The following is a 24507-nucleotide window of genomic DNA, read 5'->3' on the forward strand; positions in this document are numbered from 1 at the left end:
ACTTGAAAAAAAAAAAGAAAAGGTGTTGGTGAGTTTTAGGTCACTATGTTCTGCATGTCCAGACATATTTTATTCCATGCCAATTCAACTCTCAAGCAGCCTGCCAGTATAACAAACAAAAGCTAAAACATTTCTAATCAGTGGAGAGAAAAAAAAATCCAACCTAACTAAATATGAAAAGTCTTATCAGCAAACAACTATGCAAATGCATCTGGACACGCAGAACCCCACAGCACAAGGAAAACACGACTCGAGAGCTTTGTTTTTAAAAACTAGAACAGGTACGATGTTGCACACAAAACCATTTTAAATAAGGGCTAGCAGCAAATCCCATTAGCAGCATTTCAACATTTTCAACTTTTCATTATGCGATGCTCCCCTGTGTTTTATGAGCTGTATGGCTTCAACTCAGGCGGGTCAAACCGAGACAGTGCTCACAATTCACTCTCTCCGGCAGGCATCTGGAGGAGTTTCGCCCACTTATCCCTCCGTGTGCTCCTGCAATGCAGCAGCCTTGCAAGCTGAAGGACGAGAAGTCTGGCGGCATGTGGGAGGAGGGTTTAAGGAGTGAGGGGAGGGGGGGCAGTAAGGAGGATAGGGGAGTAAGGTAAATGAAGGGAGGGGGGGGGGGAAAGAAAGGAAACATGTTGAGATCTTTGTCATTACAAAACATATGCTGAAATCAAAGGTCAACAACGAACACATCTAAAATATATATATGATCCAGGGTCACACGTGATTCATCGACATGATTGGTCAGGAGGCAAGGTTTTAGCCACATTGGTCTGATTTGTCACTGAATATATACGAAACCAGCAGGAACCAATCAGAGAGCACAAAACAGGAAAATGTGGCACAAAACCTAAAGGGAAAAATTTCAACAACTTATTTTTCCTTCTTTTTTGGACCAATGGAGTCTGAGCATCGAGCCAAAATTGGATTTGACAACCTGTCCAACTGTGTTCAGGCTGCACTCGGAAACAGCGCTAACTGACATTTCTCCGATATAGCCACACTGAGATCACTGCATACAATCAAATTCTACTTTTTTTTTTTTTTAACATATTCACAAATTTGTTCAATAGTTGTATGAACAAAGAAAAAACAAACAAAAAACATTCACACTTACCCATGTGTGAACAAAAAACAAAAACAAAAAACCTACACGGTGTACTAAAAAGAAATCACATCAATTATCATACAGTATTTACAAAGTATACTCTGTTAATAAGTAAACGTGGAGGTTTTACATTAAGCCTGAATCCATTCCTGTTCTTATCAATCAAAACAGGATTAAATACTCAATGTCAGACTCAATGTTCCTACAGCGGTTAATACTGATATTAATTTAGAAGAAAAAAAAAAGAAAAGAAAAAAAAAAAAGGAGGAACAATGTTGACCACCTACACGTTTTCAGCACAACTCAATTAGGACCAGATGCTTTGCTGGTGAAAAGCAACACATGGATTATTTTCCTCACACTTAGGAGCTGATCAATCACCATTTTCAGCGTAACTGAATTTCCCCACTCATTGTCTAAAGGGTTGTTAATATACCATCAATATTACTAAACTGGGTCCTAAAAAGCACAAAGTACAGAGAATCAACTCCACGGCCACTTAGAGAGCTTGTTTTTATCTTGTTTTGTTTTTTTAAATACTAAACTGAGGCTCCCATTTCAAACCTTTTGTTAAAAATTTCATATCTTCTGGGGAAAATGGACATAAAAGCACTTGTCTGGACTCAAACTACTTCTTTATTTCACTGCTGTCTGTACCACTTTAAATTCATGTTTTGATTGCAATACTCAGAGACAGCAGCTTCCATCTGTGTAGTAAAAATTCTGGGATTTTAGGATATTGTTTAATTTTTTAATGACACGTGGACTGTCCAAAAATCATTACGAAGTATATAATTTAAAAAATAAAATTCTGATTCCACCGCCATAATTTTTTTTCCTTTTGCACAAGAGAATGCCAAATACTGATAAGTGATAAACCCACAAGATGTAAAACAAGTTGGGAAAAAAACAAAAAAACAAACAAAAACTTGAGGCAACATCTCTGTTGTGCGGTCATCCACCTCCTTCCAGAAGAGTCCCTTTCTCTTACCAGCCTTGCGTGTAGTATACAAACCACTTTTTAAGCCTTCCTGAAGAAGCTGCAGGTCTTCCTTTGATGCTCCACCTCAAAAAAAAAAAAAAAAAAAAAAAACCCAACTAACTTTCAGCTACATCCAAGGTGTCAGCTGTGACGTCACCATTATTTTCTGAGGAACAGCTGGTGAGGATACAGAGGTGCACTGCTGCATTTGACAGGGTGAGCTGGACACCAGGTGCTGGTAGGAACTTCTACCTGAGGGTGATGGAAGCAGAACTGCACTCTGCCTGGGGCTACTCTGGAACATGAAGCTCAGCTTCCAGGTCATGGAACTTGATCTTGATGAGGAACACTTATCCGTTACAAAGTCAATGCGTATCCGAGACTTGTTTAAGTGCTGATCGACCAATTCATAAACATGAGCAGTGGATGAATAATACTAAATCAGGAACGGGACTTTAGACTTCAGTTTCTTTCACAGACCTTGTAGAGACAAATGGGAGGAACAGCCAGCTGTAGATTTGAGGAGGAAACTAGATGCGGGAAGGGCATACAAACCACCTCTTCTTTCAGGTAAATTGCTGGCATCTCTGAGTCTGTAAGAATAAAGCTAGACTTGACTTGATTTTGCAGGTCTGACTTCAGACAGTGAAGAGCTGGATGCATGACTTGAAAAGCCGTTTCCCTTTTGGTAAAAGTTGAATCTTCTGGTCTTTGAGCTGCTGACTTGGGAAGGAAAAGACATAACAACACTGTTAGCGTTGAAATCTGAAGGTGGTAACGGAACAGGAACCGTGATCTGGTTCTGTGACTTCTCAGTCACTAAGACTACTTGATCTCAGGTCTAATCTGTTCCCTCACTTATGTGGCATCATAAATGTAATGAGATGGGCTAAACTTAGAATATGTGAGTGACAGTATGTGCAGTTCTGTGCATTTTCAGAACAGTTCTTAGTGTCAGAAAAACAGATCTGCATTTTTTGGCCTGACAGAGTAATACACTAGCCAGCATCTTTCTATATGGGTGTTAGTCTGCCACTGCTCTTATCTGAACTCGCTGTGGTATCTGAAGTGCAGTGCATTGAATATGTAAGGATCCATGATGGTCCCTTAGCCACTCCTTTCACTGTGCTACCCTTCCACCCCTCTCAGGAGGCAGCCAAAGAGGCTGTGCTGGTTTTGCAGTCTATTTTTTGGGGATCAGAAGGCGTGAATGTGACTCCTAGCCCGGTTAAAAAGGCCATACAGGAGTCTAAACAAGAGAAGGCTAAGGTGGACTGCACATACTGCACTGGCAAGTCGGGTCTGAACCTGTGGACAGAGAAAATAGGCAAACGGGTCAGGAAACTGGTCAGCAATGAAGCAGCTAAAATTTACAATTAGCATGTTACTGGAGCATAACTTACGTTTTGACCATGGCCCTAAGTGCTGCCTTTCTTTCACGCTCTACAAACTTGTCAATGAGATATGAAGCCATACGCGGGGCTTCCAGGTAGAGCTTAAAGAACCGGTGATAGTTTCCTAATGCCCAAGCTGCACGAAGTGAGAGGGCATGAGCCACACAATCATCTGCCCGTAGTGCTGGGGTCAAATACACCAACTCAGTGGTTAGATCTGCAGGGGGAAGATGAATAAATGGCCAGTGTCAGAAACTGAGACAGAGAAACTTGTAAATATAGTTAAAACAAAACAACAACAAAAAAAAAAATCCCACAATGTTCAGTGCAGTGGTGAAGACTTCCAAAAAGATCTGAGCATACCTCCAGAGTTTTTAGTAAAGATGTAATACAGCAATCTATATGCTGTAAATTCTCCAATGTTCTCTGAGGGATTGTCCTTATACAGGGCCTTCAGCTGGGTCTGGCACTGGTTGAACTCTTCATGGTCTCCCTAAAATAAATAAATAAACAAACAGATAAGCATTCAACCAGTTTAAAACAAAAACACTTTATTACTTTTAAGTAGTCTGTAATTACTGAGGAACAACAGATTCACCTTTTCTAGAGCTATCCGTGCATGACACTCGTACACTTCCACTGTGAATTCAGTACGAATTCCTTGAACCTAGGTGCAGGTAAGAGGAATAAAATCAATGAATGAACGAATAAAATAACAAAGACATCAATTAACTTTGAAAAAATAAATAGCATTTCAGGACAACCAACCGTTAGGTCCTGTCGTATGGACTTCATCTGCTCACAGGCATATGTATAGTCCTGGTTTGTTTTCCAGTGGGCTTTCACAGCCTGCAAAGATTTTCTCAGCACCTAGAATGACAGTTAAACCATTTAAAGCCTGAATCTTGATGCCCTGTGATGCAGGGATTTAGGAGTATGTACATGTAGTGCACAGATTCAGTTCCCCTTCCTCTGTCCTTGGGAGATTTTCCTTCAATATTGTAAGAAAAAAAAAATCCTTATTCAAGAATATATTTCAAAAGAATTCCTTGTTCTCTTGACAAAATGATTTTATAATGCAAGTGGACATTGTATCTGAATTTAAAAGCAAAATGCACAAGTAGAATGAGATTAAAAAAAAACCAAAAAAAAAAAAAACCTTGACACTTACATGCACTGGGCGCACAGTGGAGGGGTCAGGGGCACAGGTGAGCCTCAGGTAGTGCTTGGTGATGTCCTGACATGTTCCCACAATGGGGCAGTCCTCCCAACTAAGGCCCTCTTGTGTTCCATCAGGCAGGTCCAGGGCATTGATGGAGAGAACCAGAGGCTCTGAGCGAAGCTGTTTTTGGAAACGGGCTGCTCGGCTCTGCTTCTTAGCTTCTCTGTTGGGATCGTGGAAATCCAAACCAGCACTGCCACCTTTCCTCTTCTTTCCAACAGCTGAATCCTCCATGTTTCTGGGGAAAAGGTGGTATACTAACTATCAGCACCATAAAGCAACTTGAAAAGACAAAACAAAAATGTTTTCTTTCTGCTAAACAACAATACAAGACTTTATAAATTTACCGTCTTCCTCTTCCTTTTCCACCTCTTCCTCGTCCTCTCTCACCACCTCCACGCCCTCTATCCCGATCATTGCCACGACCACGCCCTCCTTTCTGACCTCGCCTTGAAAGCTGAGGTCGGAGGTCACTGCAGATGCTGCTATCTGACTGCGAGTCAGAATCACTGGCAGGAAACAAACAGGAGAACATTTGAGCTGGGAGCATGCAGGAAAACTACAATAACCAAAGAGAGGAGGAGAAATGGTTCCATACCTGCGTCTGTGCCTTTGGTTGCTGCGGTCCCTGTGCCGGCTGTGCGAAGGTGATGGTGAGCGGGAGGAGGAATTGGATGAACTAGAAGTTGGACTCCTTTGAGAAAAGATATTCCTGTAGTTGCCCAATCTGTGTCCAATACCTCTGCCTCTTGAAGCTCCAGCCACTGTGCTTCCACCACAGCCAACTGAGGTATCGGTTGTCCTCTGAGGTGCAATGCTTTCCCAACGAGACTGCTTAACCTTTAACCTAAAAAAGGAGAAGAGAAAGATGAATACAGTTTGAATGCAAAACAAAAAACAAAAGCAGAACTCCAATGCCTAAAGTAGTTACAACCACAACCTACTACTGAACTCACTCTGGCAGTGGCTCACGGGTCCAATCAATGGTGTAAGCAGAGCCATCTTTTAAGCGGTCCTGTAGAACTTCTTTCAGCACCTTCTCCGTACGATCTTTGTCTTCCTCTGTCTCACAAGCTGTGAAACAACGCTGCACATATTCCTTCATGGCTTGCGGCCAGTCCTGCGGTCTGGAGGAGAAGCATTTACATTTAAAGTCATCAAGTCATTCCCACATCAAGAATTACTGTAGACAGAGCAGTTTTCTCACCGTGCCTGAGGACCTCCAGGTGCAGCACTGGCAGTAGCAGGAGATGAAGGTGCTGGATTCAACCCCGGGGGCTGTTCGCCTGGAGGGAAAGCCTGATTGGAAACTGGGGATACCTGATAGGTCCTCTTGGGAATATTGAACTTCACAGAAGTTGTGCCAGGTGCCTCTACAAGATGTAAAAAATCATAGAATTGTAACTGAAACTCACTCTCATAATAGCAATAGCAACTTATTCCTTTACATATTTTTGAATTTGGATGAACACTGCTAGACTGATCACCACAAACAGTCTCCTACTCTATTTCTGCATTTAATGGCCTAACAAGTTTTTAACTTGTTTGAATATGGTGCATCTACACACTGCACTTGAATACAATGAAAAGAGGGGGATAGAATGAAAACAAAAGCAGCAACACATCCATTAAACTCTGTAATAAATCAATAAAGTTAACATTAGGAATGTAAGCTTCCCAGCAAGACAATAAACCTTACGTTTCATGCGGTGCCAGAGTTGCTGTCCTTGCTTCTGGTTTTTGTTCTTGTTGGCTTCTCCTCTGCCCAGTCCAGCTGCATACTGAGCAGGCTGTTGTTGCTGCTGGGAATTATTCTGAGATGCCTGATAGGCATTCTGAGCCTGGAAGTTTTGTCCATAGTTAGGCCTTCCCTGTGAATGATTGTAGACTTGCATCTGGTTGGGGTCTCCAGGTGGGTATGTCATACTGTTGTTGGTATTGTAAGAAGTTTGTGATGGGGGAGGGGGGTACTGGGAGTTGGGTGGTGGGGGAATGGGAGGGGGTGGTGGAGGAGGGGGGTTTTCTGAGGTGGTTGGGCTCTGGGGTGGTTGAGGAGTAGCAGGGGGAGGTGGTTGAGGTTGAGTTGGGGAGGTGTAGCTGGGGGACTGATCTTCCATTCCAGGCACTGGGGGAGGCTGTAAAAAGACAGAAAAACCTGTTTCAGCACTACAACAAAAATGAAACTTTGCAAGCATAAGCAAGCTACACATGTATCTGGAGAATAAACGCAATACTTCAAAAAAACCATATAACCTGTAACACTACTACAGCTTCAGTGGTGCCTGAATATGTGCTTATTTTTCAGGTTTCTTAATCCCAGATAAGTATCATGAATCATATTAATCATTTCTACATATAAATATTCTGCTTTACTAAGAAAATGTAGATTTTGTACCTGTCCATTAGACGTAGGAGTTCCTGGGTAAGGCCCTGGGGGTACACCATACTGATTTGGAGGATAGGCACCACCATACTGGAAATTCAGAAAAGGACATTTTATAATATTTCTCACTTTAAATTCAGTTTTTGTAAAAAGTGTAACTGTACAAAACTTCTCCAAATGAAAGCAGCAGTGCTCATATCTTTACTTACTGGCCCCATGGGGTAGTAGTAGTTATAAGAGTATGTATATCCAGGATAGTGTTGCTGAGTTTGCTGGTACCACGGATAGTACTGCTGCTGCTGCATAGCAGCAGAGTCAGTTGCTGCTGGTTGGAATTGGCCAGCCTGAAATAACAGACAAACGCAACATAGCTTCAGTGTTACCACCAGGAACTGAGAAAACATAGTCCAACACAGACAGCAATTATAGTGCAGTGTGAACATAAAACTTCACCTTTGTGAAACCAATAAAACAGTTGATAAGACACTTTAAAAAGGTTAATACCTGGGGTCTGTACTACAAGAAAGCTTCATCATACATAAGACATCTTTATGTTGTCTAGTTTTAATAAGACCATTATTCAAGTAGGATTGTGCTACTGGATGAATACTGTGGCCATTACTGTTTCTAGGGAGCAATATTTTTATTTAATTTTGGGAATTTAACAGCCTGCATCTTTGAGAATTCTTTCTGTAAATAATTAATCCGAAGAGCAATAAAAGAAGGTACTAAAAGGAACTGGCAGCAGGAGTTGAGCCAGCTATGATTTTGTTAGTTGGTGCAGTCAAGCCCCAAGGAAAGCTGTAAAACATCTGCAAATGCAGAAGCCAACAATATATTCTAATATATCATTAACAACACATAAGTCAGACTAGAACTACAATCTAGTATTGCTTATCTCATGTTTTTGCTATGTGTAGAAAGTATTTCTATATATACACACACAACATAAACACAAACTCACAGTTAAATCTGATTAGGTCAGTAAGTAGGAGGTTTCAGTGCTTTAACTGCTGTGAACAATATAATTAGGTCATTATCAGTGATCACCACTGTAACCCTAAAAACCTAGGACATCCTTGCTAGTATTCAAGCTAATCCCCCATTCTTCTTCACAGAATCCCCCCCCCCCCCCTTCAATTGGCACTCTAGACTTACTTTTCAATCATTTTATTTACACAAGGATTGTCCTGCATATGAAGAAAAACCACCCAAAAAAAAAACAAAACAAAAAAACATGGAAGGTTTTGGCCTCTCCCCAATGGAGGATCAATAGGACTGACAAAAACTAAAATGCTAAAATGGATTTTACTTTACTCATCCTTACATACATTTCTGGTTTTTGAAACAGCCACAAATTACATGATAATAGTCTCAAGTGACAAACTCATGTTAAGTCTGAATGGTACTTGTGGCCATTGACCAATGATCATGAAACTGAACTCACAGCCTATTGTTAGGCACTAGATTTGGTCATTATGCAAATGTGCTGTTTATAAGGTGGGGGAAACCTGCATTCAGCCGAGACTGAGGAAGTCACTTGGATGAGTGACAAAACATTTGTCCTCATGAAAATGCAACAGAATCAACTTTCCGGATTTTCTTTACATGGATGACTGAGCATGCAACAAGATATAAAATAACTATTAAACACTTTGGTTTAACTAAAATAACAGCCTTGTAACTCTTCAAGAGCTGCACTACACTAAAACTGAAAAATAAAATTGTTTTATTAAGTGAAATCAAGTCACAACAACAGTTGCCTCAAGGCAATTTATATTGCAAGGTGAAGACCATAAAATAATGGGTGTATGGTCCAGCTGCTAGTACATCTTCCTTCGCAGCCTGGTTGAACTCGAACTTGTGATTTTTGTCTAAAGCAATAAAACAAGTTTGTAGTTTTCAAATTCACAAGAAAAAATATCCTTGCATATATTAAGCTTGTTGGAGGATGTTCAAGTGGCTCGCTTTGTAGGTGCTAGATCACTGGAGGCTGTCATGCAGCTCAGGCTCTCAAGACGTGCCTGGAGCTTGTCTCACTGATGTTCACTAGGGAATATAACTGCATGAGATTGCTAAGGCAATATCAGAATATGAATATTCTAATATTTTTGTATCATACAGAAATTTATATAGCTATAATGGAGACTATATGATATGGTACAGGTATATTCAGGTGTAACAAACAGACTGCACAAAAAGACAAACCTCTGCAGCGGTCCTGTTAGGTTGTGTAGTCTTAGCAGAGGTCTGACTCTTGCTGATGGATGCTAATGCTTGTCTTGCCTTCTCCCATTCAGGATTTTCATGGACTTGGCCGTCTGCAGCAGCACCATAGGACCTGCCATCAACAAAAGGTCAAGTATCAAGTCTATTCTAGTGATCAGAACACATGATCAAACCCATTTAATCAGCAGAAAAACAGAAGTAAGCCCAATTACCGTCTGCAATAAGATTTATATTCGTTTAGACAACTGCTCGCTTCAGAAAATAGATTGAAGGCCTACTTGACGATTACTATTGTGCTCAAAATGTTGACCATTTAATCATTACCCGTTTACACAACAAGTCTACCCTCCCTCTGTTAACACCGGATATCTATCAGCTAATTAGATCATCTCAAGCAGATGATTAAATCATTACGTTTAAAGCAACAGCTAACAGCCAAAACAGCTGATGAATTAAGGCCTACCCTAAAACTGCAACTGTCGCTTGCTAACATCAACGTACAACATTAGAGTGAGGTGCAACAAACCCTGGCGTTCAATCAAAAATATTACATGTTCACAAATAATGTATAAAAAAACAAGCATCTTAACAAATCACCTTTCTGCTAACTACTCCAACGGCCTGCTAGTACTTGCCAACACCCTGGCCTAAGCTAACATCCTTCCCACGAATTTAAGATTAGGGTATAAATACCTATTTCAGTCATACATTAAAGCAAGTTAACCTAAAATCACAATCTGTTCAAAGAGTGTTGCCTACCAGTTAGTTGTAGGGGCTGCTTGTGTCGTGTTGGCCGCCATTTCGCTATGTTTAGCGTTAGAAAGCTAACGCAGGGAAAGTTGTCTGCCAGCTAAGCTAGCAGGTTGGCTAACGGCGTTAGCGTTAGCTTTTCCGCTGTAGAATGTAAACAAGATGAAGTCCGAGGCGAGGGCCAACGGTCCGGTTAGAAGAAGAACAGCCGGTCGACCTCGAACAACACTGCCTAACTAAATATATCACACTTAAATATACTTCTGCAAGATGTCCCAATTAATAAAATAGCATGAATTTCATCTTATTTCGTCCCTCGTTCGTTGACGACCAACTTCATCTGACCGCACAGTGGAGATACAAAATGGCAGCTAGGCGAAACCTGCCAAGTCACGTGACACCTTGCTGTTTTGTTATTGGTTGAATTTTCCAAGAGTAACGCCTTGCAGTGCTGAGCACACGGAACGTTTTTCTCTATCCTCTATCAACTACACCAATCAAACCTTAAACCGGATTATGGTTAGACTCTCATTTTAATTCTTTACGAAACTGTGAATTTTAGTATCGATCCGCCACCACGTAAATACCAATAACAGATACTTTTAGCCCATAAAGGTAGCTTATGTTGGGACGAGCAGTGTGTCAAATTCTGAATACGTTTTAATAATTCACGTAAGGTAGTTAATGCAGCAAAACATATATTTCAGCTTTTCATGTATTTTAAAACGGTTTGTTTGGGGGGGGGGGGCTGAAATATAAATGGGCCTATTTTAAAGCACTTTTTATTAACTTTTATTGATTAAATGTATTAGAGGCTATAAATACAATAGATGTAAGCGTCAACACAAGAAGTTGAGACATTTTTCACAGTATCTGTCCATCTCCACTCCACTCCATACACATCAGTCTGTCACCAGAGTCAGTAGGTCTCAGGGGTCCATTACAGTCACTGACTTCAACAATGAGTTATACTTATTCATATAGTTTGGTAATGAAAACATAAACATCCATTTTACCAACTGGATGTTAGTGTGAGCTCAGTATAATTATTCAGTTAACAGTAGTTTAGTCCTTCTGCAACCATCATGCTGAGGGGAAGTACCCCTCGTGTCGCTTTGAAACTATAAATAGGTCATTCATGAGCTTGCACGCAGGTTTTAAAGCATGAGCCTATCGAAAACTGCAAAACAAATGAAATGGAAACCTGTTGAGGACATTGTGGTGACTTCAGTGATCCCACTTTTGCAGAAAAGTCTCTCCTATTTGTCTCTGTAATCTAACAGATATTTCTGCACTACAACTGTGGCAACATTTTTCTGTGAGTGTACTACAGTCAAAGTCGGTTACCCGTCGAGTTCACATGGCCTGCTGCCACCCTGAGTGGGTGAAGTATGTGAGGGTGGTGCAGGGCATGTATGAGGACAGCAGATTACATTTGCTGATTACAACAGGGATCTGCTCCGAGTTATTGTTTGCAGTGGTGATGGTCAAACCTACTGTGATGTGTGGTTTGGAGGTGGTGTCATTAACACAAAGACAGCTGGAGTTGGCAGAGTTAAAGAACAAGCACATCAGAGGGACAGCTCAGGCAAAACTGGACTGGATGTACCGGACAAAGGATGCTGAATACAGAGCTGCCAGGCAGGAGGAAAAGAGGAAGGCCACAGTGAAGACACGTAATGAAGGAGGACATGCAGGGGGTACGTGTGACCGAGGAGGAGGCAGAGGTGGCGACCCCTAAAGGGAGCATCTGAAAGAAGAAGTCATCCCTAATATCAATCAACAATTACTTATACAGAGCCCCCAAATGAATCCTATTATCAGCACCAGTGTCAGTTTTTATTCACGACATTCAACAAGTTTCACCACAGTTGACCATGTCTGGCAATGAGTAATGAGGGCAGCTCTTATTTTAATCAATGATGGGCAACAGTAGCTATTTTTTTTTACAGTTCTCATGATCCATTTTTCCCCTTTGACTTCCCGTGAAGCACACACAGCTGCAGGATGTGTGTTTGTGCTAGTGTGAGTACTACTGAGGGGAGGCGAGTCATTTCCTGCCTTAGTCGTTTCCAGAAATCCCCCCACCACTACACACACACACACACACACACACACACACACACACACACACACACACACACACACACACACACACACACACACACATTTCTGAAAATCATCATACATGTCAGCATACAATGAAGTCGTGATGTGTGTTAAAGGAGAAATCATGGGGTTAATCTTGGGGGCATGATGCTATCAAACATTAAACTCTGATAAGGAAAGAAAGACATGCTGCTGCGTTGCTTTTATTGTTGACACATTAAGTAAAAAAAACAGAAGTGCTCCTTTTCATCTTAAATGTAAAGTAAAAAGTAGGCCTTCAACGAGTAATCTCATTTTAAGGGTGCAGCTTTTGAAAACAAATACCTCACTTCTCATTTCTCACGGTGAAGGAAAATGTGCCTAAGGCTGAGTGAGCAGCTTGTTGGCTACATCATCACCAAACTATGTTTGGCATTTGTGACGAGAAATCACTCACAATGACTCAGTAACTGGTCCTATTGTATGAATACCTTGCTGTGGTAATGTTTCTGTTTGCTTTTACCCAGGGGAGGAAGTCTGATACTATCCTAAAAAGCATCTCTGCTCTACTCCCGTTGTCGGCCCAAAGTCAGGGTTTGTCTGGCCTTTTTTTTTATTTTAAAAAGATGAATCCTGACTTAGTGCACATGTAAATGATGTGGTTAGCTATGTGAAGTAATTATAAGGTGGAAACCCTTCAAAAATATGAGTGTGTCAACCGGCCTGTGTGACTGCATTCCTTTGGAAACATAATTGCAGGTATTCTGTCCACCCTACATCATTCAGCATGACATCAAAATTGTTTGCTGCTTGTGTAGCTCAACTGAGTTAAAACAGTGTGCAAGATGTCAACACAGCACAGAGAAGGTAAAACTGAGGTGCTGTTTGTCTAGGAATTGAAGCATTTTAGCAATCTTGGACAAGTTTTTTTTGATAAAGTTGTATAATTTTTAATTGGTCAACAGAGCACTACAGCAGCATATGTCACACTTACATTGATAAATAAGAGCTTTTAATCTTAAATCAGGGAATATGAAGACAGCTCTGTCTATTAATTGGATTGTGTTGTGTTCATGAGTAATTTCTGATTTCTCTAGAAAGAACTGCCACATTTTTTATTAATCCTCATCTTAAAATGAAGCCAAACAAGTGCACTACTTAGATGATGCTTTGTTTCTCTGCTTATCAAACCCAATTAATCCCAAATAGCTAGGAGAAATGAAATATGGAAACAACAAATAAGAGCTGGAGTCTGGTGAGGTTGAGATGGTTGGGGTTGAGTGGTAAAGGTTGGAAAGTTGGACAGTAGAGAGTAAGATGAGAAAAGACTTAAGATGTGCCCAAAGTTGGGAAAATACTGTGCTATAACAGCCAAAAATAAAACACAATCCATAACCCAAGAACTGAAATCAGTAAATATAGAGCTAAATTAGAAAAAATTCAATATGACGAAAAGAATCTCAATAAGGGGAAAAAAAATAATAAACTGTTAAAAAATAATAAAGAAATAAATAAAACAAATTACCTTAATCAAATAGAAAAAAGTGAAATAAAACAAAATAAACAAGCTAATAACTAAAGATCTTTTGTATACAGTGTATATAGTCTTATATAGCACAAAACACAATAAATGTAAAAAAAAAAAAAAAAAAGATAAAACGATTATTTCGTTCATATTTTTTATATTATACATTTCTATTTTATTTTAATAGTAAATAAAGCTACAGAAGCAATTTGCTAGCTATTAAAAAGTTAGGTGGTCCTTCAAGTAAAATGAGAAGAAACGAACCCCAATGTGTGGTTAGTGAGCAGGACTCTGTTTTTTTTTTTTCTTTAGCAGTATTTACATTTTGGCAACATTCCCTTAAAAAGATCAAACACACGCACACCTCGTGACAGGAGCCATTCGTTACATTTGTAACTAAACTCACTCATTCACAGAAACTCTGAATCAGTTTAACTGTGAACACAAACCGGGCAGCAGACAGGTCACGTTCGTGGGTCTGGTTTATATTTAACACTGTGCGATAGAGTCGTCAGCACTTTGATCCAGCTCGCTCCAATAACTGGCGCGTCACTTCCTCAGCCCGTGCCCATCCCTTTGGAGGAAAAAAAAAGAAAAAGAAAACTCACACAGGCGGACGACGGCGAGAAAAAAGAGCGAGGGAAAAGTTGAGAGGGAAGCGAAAGCGAAAAGCCAGATGAAAAAGCTGGAGAGTGGAGAGGGAGCCAACCAAAGACCAGAGTTCACGCTTTAAAGTAAGTTTTTTTCTAAATACTTTACATGTTTTGGTGGCGCCCACACTCAGTTGATAAGCTGAGTTTTACATTGATCCACACGCTTCTCTGATTGGTTTATCAATAGCCGCATCTCCCATTACCAATACTTCTTAGAGCTGTATATTTATCTAAAGAACATTTACTTTGAATTGTTATTGGAAAACTTTGAGGGTTGGGCTTACAGGCCTGCAGCCCCCTCCCCTGCTAAACCCATAACTACAGCCAAACGTGGAGACTGGCTTCAGTCAGAGTGTATAACATGTTATAAAGGTGACTCGAGAGATTAACAAATATAATGTGCAGTAATGGCTAGCGCTTATTCCATTAATTAGCCCTTCTTTTTAATTAAATAATGTTATAATGATCTCAGCAGGAGCAGGGTTTAATCTAATGTCCACCGGTTGTTTTTAACTTAGAGATCTACTTTTGTAGAAACTGTTTAACCGTGGTTTTGTCTACAAACACCCCTGAGGGCAGAGAAAAGTATGTGCTAACTTTGCATAGTGTTCTTCAAGTACAAGTCTCAGCATGGCCTTCACAGCTGCACCAGTGCCAAAACGCTCACTGGTTTCCCACAATATTGCACAACATGGTGGATTTTCAGACTGGCCTGTCCTATCACTGGAGCCCTCCATTGTACACGTGCTTTTTTAACTTTTTGTTCATTCACTAGTTGTTGTTCTTTTTGTGTCTTCATTCAGGAAGTGCTGTCATAACAAAACAATTGAATAATTCATCCTTCCTTTTAATTTTTGCCTTCTTCCTTCCTTTACCTGCCTTTCTTCACAGTCATGCCACTCCACAAATCATCCCGGGCCTCTCGCCTGGACCCTACCATGATCTCAGCCCCGCTGGGTGATTTTCGTCACACGATGCACATCGGCAGGGGAGGAGACGCCTTTGGCGATACCTCTTTCCTGTCCACTCTTGGCCCGAGTTCACCCAAACCTGACCCGGCGAGTCCTGGGATTGTTTCTTCTTCCTACCACAGTGATCTTAATGCAGATGCACCAGAAAGCCTGCAGAACAATGAGCTTCGGCACTCTGACTCAGTGTCTTCATTAAACCTGGACCTAGACCTGGACCTGGGTCCATCTATGCTTGGAGATGTACTAGGCGTAATGGATGGTTTGGGGCTCCACTCTAATCAGGAGGTAGTGGAAACAAAGCAGGGGAAAGGGGCTGCGGCGATGTCTGTGAACAGGCAGAGAGAGCTGAATGGGAAGAACTTGGCAGAGCATGACGGAATCCAGGTGGAAGACAGCAGGATACCAGATGTGAACGGGATGAAGCTAAAGGGGTTACGACCAAAGGTGAGATTCAGCGATAAACGGGAGGAGATCATTCGTCAGGCATCGGAAGAGGAAGAAAGTCAAGGGTTTGACTTCCAGGAAGAGGATCAGGATCTGGAAGCATGTAATAGCCCAGTGAGGAGTGAGAGCGAGAAAGGCAAAAGTCCAACTGATGGAGGTGAAATTGAGTTCACCAATCACAATGCAGATTTGCCGCCCAGTCCTGCCTCGTCACAAAGCTCCGAGTATGAAGGGGTCACCCCATTGGACAGGAGGAGGGTTGGCAGCTGCCATTCAGAGACTGATTCAGAGGAGGAGGAGGAGGTGGATGAAGAAGGACGAGGCTACACATTTGAAGATGAGTTTGATGATGAAATCGGTTTATAGGGGATAAACTACACCAACAAATCTTTGCTGTCAAGTAAATCAAATATACTGTATTTTCCTTATTTCATCATTCCTCCACCAAGGACATACCATGTGTGACCAAAGATGTTGATTTGGCCGTGAACCAGATTACGCAAAAAATACAAAGCTGAATGTTATTAAACTTTGCGGAGAGTTGGAACACGAGCAAAGGACATACCAAATGTGGATCCAGATGACCTCGTTTCAAATTACAGAACAGGATGCTGGCCTTGGTGGAGGACTGCGTTCTCAGAGTACCCTTCTTTTTCGGTAGCTTTTGAATGGGAGGTTTAAATACGATATATCTGACTTCAAACTGGATTTTTCAGAACTTAATGAGACGATGTTGCTCAACTGGAAAAGACATTGTTTTTATCTACCAGGGTAACAGATTTGCAGAAGACTTGATATTTGATCAGAAGAAAAAAAAAAATCAGTGAGCCGTTTTGGTAATGAAAGTGAAAAGTTTGCGACACTTTGATTTCTTTTCATTCTTGGACGTTTTTGCTTTAGAAATCAAAGCTCAGCGGAAAGTTTGATTGAAGCTAAATTAAACTGCATCGTTAATTAATTTCTTTTGTCTTTGATGTCTTTAAAGGGAGCTATACACTTACATTATTGTACCCTGTGATATACGAGTGTCTTACTACATATTCATCATATTGCATGTTTATTAAAGTCTTTGAAAAGGTCTTCAAAGGGTTGCGAGAGACGGCGTCTATAAATAATTACTGTGAATGTGTCACATTCCAAATCTTACAACGGCTCAGACCAAATGCGACTTGATATCAAAGTGCAGTTATTAGCACAGCTGTTCCTTTAAGGCCGTGGGGCTGGGTTAACACTAAAATGCAAAGACAATCATGTGATTTTAAATCAGGAGCAGCAGTGGAATTGCTATTTTTTTTGCTTTTTTGTTGTTGTTGTGTTACTTCATAATGCTGTAAAAGGGAAATACCATTCAACTCATGCTGAAAATGCTGGTTAACACATTCGTTAGCCTGTGGTTTCACAAAGATTACAGTGAAAAGAATAAAGCGACTTCAAAAAGATAGAAACCAGCCTCGGCTTTTGTTTCAAGGAAAGTTGCTGAAAAGCTAAATGCCTGAGATCCAACTATACCAGGTAGCTGCTGGTGAGAGTGAAATTTCACACACATTAATACTGAAATAAACCTGTTTCATTTTATCATTTTCATAATGATTCCATTTATATTAAAGGTTAGAGATGTTTGACAGGAAACTCATTTTTTCCTTTAGCAATTCAAAAAGTAAATGACAGAGCAGTCAAGTTATCAAAAATTTATTTTAAGCATGCAAGTGATGCCTTAAAAAGTTCAAAAGTCTGTAAACATACAGGCTGAAAGTTAAACGGGACCATAATGTGGTGCCTTTGTTGGAAAATAAATGTCAAAGAGCTGAATTATTACATACACAGCTTAATTATATACATTACAAGCTTCTTAGTGCTTGTTACACATGTATCAGTCATGTAAATGCAAAACTATCCATTTGTCTCTAAAACGCACAAACGCTACACGGATATCGTCCTGAACACGTTGAATCCCGACAGAGCCGTGGAGACCATCATGCCCGGCATCTGCGGGTGCCAGTGGATCTCCTTGATCTCAGACTGACCCTGGTGCAGGAACAGCAGCTGAGGGGGAAGGTCCCTGACCGCCTCCACCCTGGCGCCCACGTCGCACGACTCCACAGACAGATCCCACTGGCTGACGATGTCGTCGGCGCCCGAGGCGGCGAACACGCTCGAGTCCACGGGGTTCCACTCCACCGAGGTGATGGGAGCGCTGTGTTGCTTGAAGTTGGCCACGGGACGCCCGGTCTACAGGAACAGGAGAGCAGTGAGGTGTGACAGCTGTTCATACAGTTTCAGCTCAGTGGGGTTTCACTCTGAAAACATACTAGGAGCAACCACTGAACAGAGCAGTTACTGTCATGCTTCAGGCCTGCTTGAAGAACAAAAGGACTGGGTGTGCATCAGAAGGGTGATCTGTGCTCATGTTTTTACCGATGTACACAGAGGTGTCTAAACTCGTCATTATGGGGGAAAGGGTTAAATATGTCGCTCATACTGTGCAACTAGGACTTTGTGTACTGTGAAAGTCTCATTCAGCTCTCTGTAATAAATCATGTAAATGTTTTTTCACCAAATATATTAAAATAGTTTCCTGATTTAGAAGGGAGGCAACAGCTAAAGCTATTATTGTTACACAACTGTACAACTAATGTTAGGTGGGGCCGGAACACTAAGAGGTGAGACAATCTGACAGCACAAGCCTAAAGATTGTTTTCCATTTAACACTAATCGTGGGTCACAGTGACATGTTGGCACACTGATAATAGCTCTGTTATTGTGAGTGCAATGTGTGTTTAATTAGACTTACATAATTATCTTTAGATGTATTGCCTCCATTTATTCTTTTGTACCTTAAACTGTCGCAGATCCCACACTTTCAGGAGTCCATCGTCCCCTCCTGACAGGAGGAATGGTTCGCTCCTGTTCCAGCTGATTACATTGATGTCCGATGAGTGAGCTTCATTGGCTGAGAGCATTGAATTGGGCGGGGCACGGATGTCCCAGATCCGAATAGACTGATCCACTGAACAAGATGCAAAAACCTGGTGAAAGAGAGTCCAGTTACTTTAAAAGTTTACTTTACAATAACTATTAACACAATAAGATCCAACAGCCTTCACAAACAAGGAACTATTTCCTTTTAAGAATTTACTAGGGGAGGGCTCTGGTGGGCTTTGCATGCTTAATGATCCTTACTGCAGCAAGAAATTTTAGACAAGACTGTACAAGTTGAAAAGCCCTGAGAATCCAAAATAAATAAAGAATACTTTCATAAATGGAAACACCCAGTCTTATAGGACGAACATCGACATGTCACAAACTGGTTTGGTGACTAACTGCTGCGCTAAGACTCGCGTAATTTACATAGTTTGGGCTGTAATTTGTTATGTCACAACTCTGTGGTGCCACACAGCAAGTGTTACCATATTCTATTTTTACCACGTGCCATTTAACAGCAAGTTTCCATAATTCTGCTCCGTGACCGCACCCAATTTTTTCAACGAATTACCCACACATCACCAGGGACTTAACCTTAGTGGAAGATACCTAGAAATGTATAGACATCACAATTCTTAAGATTCAGAACAGACACTCCTACTAATGTTACCGCTGCGGTTAAGGGTGCAACAAGCCAGCAAGCACAATCTGCCAAAGTTTGTGCCACTACGTCACCGTTGGTGTACAAACATACTGTAGCTTCTGTAGGCGACCACTGCAGATCTTCCACAGACTTTGTGTGGGAGCTGAAAGGTCGCTGGTCAATCTGCCAGGAAGTCCCCCCCTCCCGCGGCTCCCACACGTGGATGTTTTTCTTGCAGTCCCCGCTGACAAGCCGACCTGTCAACAAAACACAAAACAATTAACATTTTAATCTTTGACAGACATCTATTCAATTCTTTATCTCAGTCAATCGCAGCTTTCAAAGACATTCAAATACATGCAAATAAAAACAACCCGTTTACATGTTTAAGAGGAATTTGTGTTCTTCTTTGTCGGCACTTTAAGGTGGATTTCCTTCCAGCGTTATTCTTATAAAAGCCCACACTGGCATCTTTTCACTAAAACTACTGCACGTTTTTAATCGTAGCTGATCCCTCTCTGACGTATACACCGGTGTCAGCCCTGCAGTGGACAATACTTTTCTGATTCCCGATGACAGGTTTGCACGGGCAGACACAGTTAAGAACATGGGAACAAAAATATCTTGCACAAGGTGGAGACTGTTTTTATCATGTCAATCAGATAACGAAGTAGTCCAGGTGCAATCAGGGACATGGCTGCTTGCACAAAACAATGTTGCCACACAGGGTGAGCTGTTTTGCTTTTCTTTTGTTTTTTCACATCTGTATAGCAGTCTTACAGGATAAGCCTCACATACCAGGTACTTTAGGCGACCAGTCAATTGCAAAGCCTTCAGTCATGTGCCCTGAGAAACTGAAGAGCGCTGCTGCCTCCTTCTGCTGTTTGATGAATGCAGCCATAGCAGCAGAACTGTGGACGGCCTCCAGCTGGGATCGGAGATCAAAGATTTCCACCTGTCCCTTGTCTGACCACACAGCGGCTAATGACTGCTCTCCAACCTGAGTCACCTGGACGCCAAGAAGCAAAATTAGTCGAATCATCAGAGAATTAAGAAAAACTGATGCACAAGATACTGATTTTATTTACTTATAAACGTCTACATACCCTGACTCTGTTAATCCCCCCATAGTGGGGCATCATGGCCAGTTCCATCTGTGGTTTCTTTTCTTCATCCTCCTCCTCTTCATCACTTTCGTCATCGCTGCTCTCTTCCTCCTCTTTGTCCTTCTCTGTTCCATGAAGGTTATACATGCGCATGACCAAAAGTCTGCCAAAAAACAAAAAACAATTAATTAACAATTAATTTATTAGCATTGGTTTCTGGGACATACCCCAGTCCAAAAAGAAAAATCAAACTATCCTGCATCAGTGTGCTTCATCTTTGAGTGCTTGAGATTTTCCAATAACCTTTAATTGACCACTGAAGTCTCCACCGAAAGGAGACCTTTCAGGGGAACAGTACGAGAGCTGACATCAAAACAAAACTGAAACTGTGCATCACAGGAAAATCCAAACAACAAACAAATAAAAACAACATTGTGGTGTGGTCTATAGTGAAGAGAGTCAATGCTTTAATGTTAGCATCCAAAAGAATCTTCCTTTAGACATTAAAGAGTTTGCTTTTCTCTGCTATAAACGACACATTTGGTAATGATAACAATAAACATGTACAACAGGAAAAATGGGAAAATAAGGGGAATTTAACATTACTACACATGGAAACGTGGCAATAATGCGATGATTTTGGATGAAAGGACACCTCCTGGGGACACCTGCACAAAGCAGCTTTTTAAATAAGGAATGAAGTTGTTGGAGGTCTTAAATTTAAAGAAATTAAAATCATTTTCAAGTTTTAGTCTTGCCCACTACTCCTGCAATACTGGTCTAATGTAAAAACATCCATCCTCTAATCTAATTAGAGGTCTTGAACCTGAACGAATGTGTTTCTCCTCCTGGCATCCAAGCAGGGATCTTTCACAGGTATTACTTATTGTTACTTATTAAGGTTAATTATGGTTATTTTCGTCTTCTTTCAGCTGCTCCCTTTAGGGGTCGCCACAGCACATCTGCCTCCATCTCTGGCTTCCTCCTCTGTCTCATTAGCCGTCTGCATGTCCTCCTTCACTACATCCGTGAACCTTTTTCTGTGGTCTTCCTCTTTTCCTCCTGCCTGGCAGTTTAGCACCCTCGCTTGTACCTTTCCTTCTTTTTCATTGCCTTCAAGCAGACCTTCCTTACTCCTCCTCCTTTTTCTTTGCCCAGCAGTAGCACAATTTCCTCCAGCTGCCTGTCATTAACCCGGACCTTGACCGGGCCAGTACCTAAAAAGCTCTCTTGATAATCTGCATATTTGATTTTCTGAATGCCGTTCCTGATGCAACCCTTAGCCTTTATTCGAGCTTGGGATCAGCACTTGCAGTAACCTGGCTTGTGGCCCACCGTGTCTGGCATTGGTATTCTTTTATTGTTGTATGAATGAGAAAGTGTGAGTGAACAGAGTTTCTACAACATCTACACGTTTGTTTTTATCCCACACTGTGATCAAACTATAGTCAGACTATAGATGACCAACTTAATCTGCTACATAAACTCATTGTCTTAGGACAACTTTGCCATGAATTAGGATAAAAATGCAACTACAAATACCTGTGTTCAGCTCTACTGCTCGGCACATGGCTGCAGCAGAGCTGAGCTGCTGTCGCTTCTAAATGTGGTGAAGCTTAATGCCTGCTTTCAGCTTTTTGAACTCTTTAACTCTCCCTACTCAATACTCCAGAGTAAACAGACCAAGTGCTCACTTTGTGCTACTGATTAGCTGCGTTACAGTGATGTGACTTTTAAAATTAGAGTAAGCCAGCCTTTATTCTGTGAACTGTCCTAGTAATAATAGGGAGAAAAATGGAATATTAATTGTGGCCTCACGGCTAGAAGGTTCAGGGATTTGAACTTCCAACAGACTGGGTGGCGCCGCTCTGTGTTTTCTTTTAGCTCACTTTCTCCTACAGTCGAGCGGCTTACAGTTAACTGGTGACTTAAAGCTGGGTGTGAATATGAGCATGAATAGGTGTCTGTCTCTGTAGCTTACACAGCTAAAAAAACAAAACCACGGAAGTGCCAAAAACTACAGGTGCTCAAACAGTCGCTTCAGGCTAGCCAAAGCATTAAAATGCCCAAATCCAGCCATGAAGCTACCGTGGTTACATCCTGGTCTCTGCAGCCAATCTCTCCCATTATAACAGCTGTACAGGAGTGTGTGTTAATTTAATAACTCACCGACTTGGATTTCATTTGGATGTTTTTCATAACTCTGACTCCCAGCTGTGCCAGGATCAAGCAGCTGCAGCCAGCTGCTGTGTGCCAAACTTGTTCGTGCCCTTTGGCATATTTTTAATAGAACAATCTGCTGTGTGGTATTGAGTGTCCAACAACTGTATGCTTCATTTTTAGGGAGAAAAATTCTAGTATTTGGAACAAATTAGTAGTAAACACATTTAAACCCGCAGGTCTCACAATTCCCCAGCTTGGATAAACTGGAAAGTTACCTCAGGACATCCGGGCTAAAAGCTATACCAAATCAGCATGCATACTCAGACCCCTTGGGAAAAAGGGAGCGGCTCAAAGTACCCAATTAGTAATAATATGGAATTATATTTGTCTGGGAGGGTTGCACACAAATGGATGCAGCTTCCTAACCAAGCTTTTTAGAATTAGTGGAAAACAGTCCAGTCCAACCTCTCACGCAAAAATGAATACGTCCCACTGCAAAAGTGCTTCCCTCTGCTTATGGTTTTTGTACTTGCTCTTGTTAAATTTCAAAAATATCCTTTTGTAATCACTTTACTTAATTAGTCTTGCTCTTAAATAATATTTGCAAGCCATTATTTTATCCTCTGGTGCTGTGTTTGCTCATTTTAACTTTGCCTAAATGTTGTTATGCAACTGCCATCTGAATGCGTCTGCTACGAATAAATATGTATTTAAAAACTGGGGGGATGGGGGGAGTTTATGGGTTTATCTTGCCTCTTGCACAATGTCAGCTGGATAAAATTACTCCAGGCCAAACATGACAGATCACTCTAAAATATATTTGTGAAACTAACCACTGACACCAGTTTAAACGACCAAAATAAACACACGGAGGTGCAGGACATCCGGCGTTATTGAGCAGGACCTTTAAAAATGGTGCTTTCGGATTAAATGCTGAGTGCCGACAGTAATGAAGGTGTGGGTTAAAGGTCAGTGGTCCTGTACCTGTTCTTCAGAGCCGTGTCCGCCTGCGTGCCCGCACAGAGCAGCATGGACAGGGGAAACTGCTCCCTGCTGTCTCCATCTCCATCCCTTAAGATGTCGAAGCTCAGGCATGGAGCACCTGAACATAAACAACAAGGTAACTTAAGCCCAGAGATCCCACATGGTGGAAGCGTGAACTTCATTGGGAGTAATGATGACTTTAACTTGCCTGTCTGGCACTCGTGATACATGCGGTACGCGGAGCGGTCCATCTCCAGCTCCTCCCCGGGCTCAAGCGGCTCGATTCCGGGCACGTACACTTTCTTCTCCTCCTCTCCCTCTGCCCCTTCCTCTTCCATTTCCACCCCTTCGTCCTCATCGCTGCCTGCTTCGTCCATCTCCTCCATCTCGTTTTCCTCCACGGCGTGCTCACCGGGCGCAGACATCTTGGCAGAGGCACGGTGTGGCGTACTTCCGGTGCAGGCAGCGGCCACGTGGTTTAAACGCCGCTCACCCTCCTCACCAGCGGCGCCCCTCTCTCCCTGTTTACGGGAATTCAGCTGACCTCTTTGGCAAAAGAGCCCCTGTTGCCAGGAAAGACCAGGCTTGCAATTGTTTGTCTCACACTGTAAGCCCTGAGGATCACGTGAACATTATTAGCGTGGACACTGTTAGCGTTAGCTACATGGCAAATGTTCTGTCTCCTCCCTGGAAGATAATTAGCCTTTTGCTTAAGAACATTTGGGATCGTGTCCATGCACCGATCAGTAAAGAGTCTTCACCTCTGAGTCATGATTGTGTGATTTAATGAGATTTATTTGAATGTGCTGTATTACATCTTACGCAGCACAGCCTGGTACTGGCAGGGGGCTCAGCAGCCCCTGCACCACTAATGGGAAGTCAGGCTTTGACTCACAGCTACTCACTGGCAATAATTTATAGATAGTTT

At 41.6% G+C, this 24507-nt stretch overlaps 3 protein-coding genes across 3 annotated transcripts; 1 reads left to right on the forward strand and 2 right to left on the reverse strand.

Moving 5' to 3' along the window:
• Window positions 1-6: 6 nt before the first annotated feature.
• leng8 (leukocyte receptor cluster (LRC) member 8) lies at window positions 7-10460 on the reverse strand. Its single transcript, XM_082550536.1, has 15 exons — window positions 10090-10460; window positions 9310-9442; window positions 7311-7445; window positions 7114-7191; window positions 6418-6853; window positions 5926-6091; window positions 5675-5845; window positions 5317-5565; window positions 5066-5227; window positions 4668-4956; window positions 4265-4366; window positions 4095-4163; window positions 3860-3989; window positions 3506-3713; window positions 7-3410 (listed from the first exon to the last, which is right to left on the reverse strand). The coding sequence occupies exons 1-15, from the start codon at window positions 10128-10130 to the stop codon at window positions 3248-3250; spliced, it is 2532 nt and encodes an 843-aa protein (XP_082406662.1). The 5' UTR covers window positions 10131-10460; the 3' UTR covers window positions 7-3247.
• A 3678-nt stretch (window positions 10461-14138) lies between these two features.
• cdc42ep5 (CDC42 effector protein (Rho GTPase binding) 5) lies at window positions 14139-17206 on the forward strand. The gene is made up of 2 exons (XM_082551361.1): window positions 14139-14427; window positions 15238-17206. Exon 2 carries the CDS (start codon window positions 15240-15242, stop codon window positions 16125-16127), a length of 888 nt encoding a protein of 295 aa, XP_082407487.1. The 5' UTR covers window positions 14139-14427; window positions 15238-15239; the 3' UTR covers window positions 16128-17206.
• A 228-nt stretch (window positions 17207-17434) lies between these two features.
• Window positions 17435-24317, reverse strand: grwd1 (glutamate-rich WD repeat containing 1). The gene is made up of 7 exons (XM_082551360.1): window positions 23788-24317; window positions 23580-23697; window positions 20433-20595; window positions 20125-20335; window positions 19438-19583; window positions 18596-18787; window positions 17435-17990 (listed from the first exon to the last, which is right to left on the reverse strand). The coding sequence occupies exons 1-7, from the start codon at window positions 24002-24004 to the stop codon at window positions 17682-17684; spliced, it is 1356 nt and encodes a 451-aa protein (XP_082407486.1). The 5' UTR covers window positions 24005-24317; the 3' UTR covers window positions 17435-17681.
• Between the last annotated feature and the right edge of the window lie 190 nt (window positions 24318-24507).

This window comes from Aulonocara stuartgranti, assembly GCF_965226115.1.
Source record: "Aulonocara stuartgranti genome assembly, chromosome: 11".
NCBI lineage: Eukaryota > Metazoa > Chordata > Actinopteri > Cichliformes > Cichlidae > Aulonocara > Aulonocara stuartgranti.